Source organism: Arachis ipaensis, chromosome B9 (assembly GCF_059453495.1).
Source record: "Arachis ipaensis isolate K30076 ecotype BB chromosome B9, ASM5945349v1, whole genome shotgun sequence".
Lineage (NCBI taxonomy): Eukaryota > Viridiplantae > Streptophyta > Magnoliopsida > Fabales > Fabaceae > Arachis > Arachis ipaensis.
This window is the reverse complement of record NC_142444.1, coordinates 138,820,828-138,824,170: the sequence shown is the minus strand read 5'-3', so window position 1 is coordinate 138,824,170 and position 3,343 is coordinate 138,820,828. Positions and strand designations below refer to the sequence as shown.

The 3,343-nt window shown below is 34.2% G+C and overlaps 1 protein-coding gene across 2 annotated transcripts; it reads right to left on the bottom strand.

Annotated features, from left to right (window-relative positions):
* Nucleotides 1-912: 912 nt before the first annotated feature.
* Nucleotides 913-2,957, bottom strand: LOC107619379 (protein PHR1-LIKE 2). Of its 2 annotated transcripts, none has more exons than XM_016321653.3 (6): nt 2,563-2,957; nt 2,174-2,250; nt 2,038-2,092; nt 1,887-1,953; nt 1,742-1,811; nt 913-1,548 (listed from the first exon to the last, which is right to left on the bottom strand). In XM_016321653.3, the coding sequence occupies exons 1-6, from the start codon at nt 2,753-2,755 to the stop codon at nt 1,165-1,167; spliced, it is 846 nt and encodes a 281-aa protein (XP_016177139.1). In that variant the 5' UTR covers nt 2,756-2,957; the 3' UTR covers nt 913-1,164. The 2 variants fall into 2 exon arrangements, with proteins under 2 accessions (XP_016177139.1, XP_016177138.1); XM_016321652.3 differs by having other exon boundaries at nt 913-1,560; nt 2,563-2,935.
* Between the last annotated feature and the right edge of the window lie 386 nt (nt 2,958-3,343).

The following is a 3,343-nucleotide window of genomic DNA, read 5'->3' as shown; positions in this document are numbered from 1 at the left end:
AAGAGGGTATTCAGTTGCTGGGGTTCGGGAGTCTTCTGGGACATGGGTAAATTCTACCAATTGATCAATTTTATTGGCAAGGATTTTCTTTAGACTAGAGGGTAAGCGATATATGCTTAAAGAAGTAGAATGATGTATGGGTTCAAGAGAACTTAGGCAGTGTTTGTTTACAGAGACAGGGACACAGAGACACAAAATCGTGTTTGACAGAAGAGACATGGACAAAGACAATGTGTTCAGAGACACTGAATTAGTGTATTTTGTGTCCATCTTAATAGAAAGGACACAAAGACAATAACAAAGGACACAACTTATGTTTCATTTTTTCTTTCATTATTCTTGTTAATTTTTTATAATTATATTTTTTATAATTATATTTTTCATCTCAAATTTTTTGAATGAAACAAAATGAGAATAAATTAGATTTTCATAATTTGTTCTAGTTTATCACCAAAGAGGATACTAGAACACAAAATTGTGTCTTTGTCCTTTATGTCTTAATCTCAGTGTCTTGTCTTATCTTGTTCTCAAAAACAAACGCACCCTTAGATACGATGAAGTGTTCATAATTTAGGGAATTCTCTCTTACTTGCTTTGGCTAATATTACCTTCTTCTTCCTCTTATAACCTGAGGCTCTGGTACCACAGGGCCTCTATCATATATATAAAAGTCAACTATGATAAGTATACGTTAAAATCAACCATTAAAATTAATTATTAATATAAAATATATTAAAAATAAATTAAATTACACATATTTATACACAAATACACAATAATAAATTTTAGTATATAAATAGTATTTTTGAAAAAAATAACATTGAAAGACCTTATGTTCTTTGGTTTAAAAACAGTTTGCTTGTATCAATCCAAAGCTTGGTAAAGATCTGTAGTAAAAATAGTATCCGAATATTTCTTTTTGAACTTAGAAACTAAATTAAATATCAATGGACGAAAGTACATGGATGGCCAGCACCAGCTTGGTCTGATGGTATAGTATTTTTAATTTACAAAATGTAAGTAGTTAAATTTGAGCATCTGCTACCACCAAGATATAAGAAAACCAAAATTAATCTGGTCTAGGTATTAAACCTTCATGCCCTGTCTTCACAGTTCACATCACATAATATGGTGACGAGGAACAATTATGTTAATCTTTCCTACCTACATACCATACCCAGTTATTTCGTGATGAGGATTCACTTGACTTGAATGGATACCCTGAGTTCTCATGTTAGCTTCGTTCCACATCAAAGGAGCTACCACTGAGTCTAAATTCAGAATTCTCTTCCTTGCCCCGCTTGGAGATCCTTCCAGCGTCAATCCTCCGAGATTCTCAAGTGATGTTAGGCAGCTTTCAGTTCCCTGGGGCAGCAGAATAAGCGACGGCACCGGCAGTTCCGAAACATGCAATCCTTCCAACCTTTGGCTACCTGTGTCGACCATTGGATTGCTAATAATTTGATCAGCCAACATCTTGCAAGCTCTCTCAAGCATGACCATATATGTCTGTTCAGCATCCTGGCAAATTAGCAAGTGCTTCTCTGCCTGCAACAGTACCTTAAATTCTTAAAAATGGTAAGTGTAGGGTATCAAGTTACAGCACAAAGATGTTTCGCATGAAATAAAATCGGAAATGTTTGGTAGCCAAAATCAGCCAGAACTTGTCTTATTTAGTGCTAAATAAGGCAAGTTCTGGCTGTTTTTTTGGTCTCCCTAACATTACTGAAATAAAATTTACCTCCACTAACAAATGTAGTTTACTTTGCACTTCCATTTGTGCCCTTAATGCTTCCTTTACTTCTTGGCCCCTAGCCATAACATTGCGAGTCTCCGCTTAATTGTTAATCAAGAAATTAACAGGCCATAATACATGAAACACTTACTCATTAGCATCATAAGACGGCTTAGGAGATGAGTTATTTGTACTGGGGCTTTCCAGAGGGTACGAAGCTGACATTCATTTCATAATTATTCAATGAGTAAGTTAAGTTTAGATTATAACCGAAGAAATTCAATCGGTATTTATAAACCCACCATCTTTGCATCCCTCATCAAAATCTTTTCCAGATTGCTTACCAAGCCTGTATTTCTGCAATGCATCAAAGGATCACTTAAAAAGAAAGTCCAATCTTACAAAATATTTTATTATTATGCCAATGATAAAATAAACCTGCAGATGACTCTTTAAGTGATATAGAGTCAAACCCTTGACATTCATTGTCCGCAAAATCGCTTTTGGTGTGGCTTCTGCAAGTAAAAGACATTGATATTACTTAGCCTCCTACGTTATTTTCCTTAGCATAACATACATTTTCACCTCAAAATGGAATTTGCCAAGAAAAACACACAAAAAATGTTCAACCCAAGCAAATTCCCATTCTATCAAAAATTGAGGAAGTTTTCATTTCATTTGAATCATAACTACCTCTCACACACACATTAGGTTGTCAAAGACATAGTAATGATTATTCATTAGTCAGCAATTACATAAAATTCCAAAGCTTGAAGCTCGGTCCCTATTCCTAAAACCGCAAAAAGCAAGAAACGAGAGTGACTCACTGGTGGCACCGCCGAGTTGAGTGACAGCATCAACGAAGCGTTCATGGAGGTCCGTGGTCCAACGAAGCCGAGGCTTCGGATCAGAGGTCAAAACCAGAGACGGCTCTCCACCTCCTCCGCCCTGCACCATCATCTCTTCCACTCCGTCGCCATCACCGCCACCGTCGCGGGGATGTATCAACCTTGAAAACATGCTTCTTCTTCTTCTTGTATGATTACTCACAAAAGAAACAAAAAGAAAGATACACCCAAAAAGGAAAACAATGTTTGGTTATTGCAGAAATGGAAGGAGTTTGAGATGACTCATTTGGCGATGACGAGGGCAAAAAGGTAAAACCAGGGGATTGTGTTTGTGCTGCCACTCTCACGCTTTACTGGGATTTTGTCACTTTCTGCTCCTTTCTTCTCACTTTCTTTCACTAATATTATAATATTATAAAAAATTAAATTTTAATACATTAACTTGTAAAAAGATTTTACACAATTATATAATTGTGTATGTAAAAGTAATTCGTTTTTAAATTTCTTAATTAAAAGTTTAATTAAACTCATGAATTTAATTGAATGTGTACAATTTTTATGCGATTACTGAATCAAAATTAAATTATAAAATAAATAAGACATATATATTTAATTATAAAATTTATAAAAGGATAAAGTATATATTTTGTCGTTGAAGTTTATTAAAAATTTTAAAAATACTTTTAAGTTTTATTTTGTTTTAATTTTATTTCAGAAATGTTTGATTTATATCAAATATACTCTCAACGGTTAAGTTTTT

Coding starts and splice junctions, on each gene's coding strand:
- LOC107619379 (XM_016321652.3), bottom strand. CDS start 2,755: ATGTTTTCAAGGTTGATACATCCCCGCGACGGTGGCGGTGATGGCGAC. Junction 2,093..2,173: donor ACTTAAAGAGTCATCTGCAG/GTTTATTTTATC, acceptor GATGCATTGCAG/AAATACAGGCTTGGTAAGCA. Junction 1,954..2,037: donor TGATGAGGGATGCAAAGATG/GTGGGTTTATAA, acceptor AATGAATGTCAG/CTTCGTACCCTCTGGAAAGC.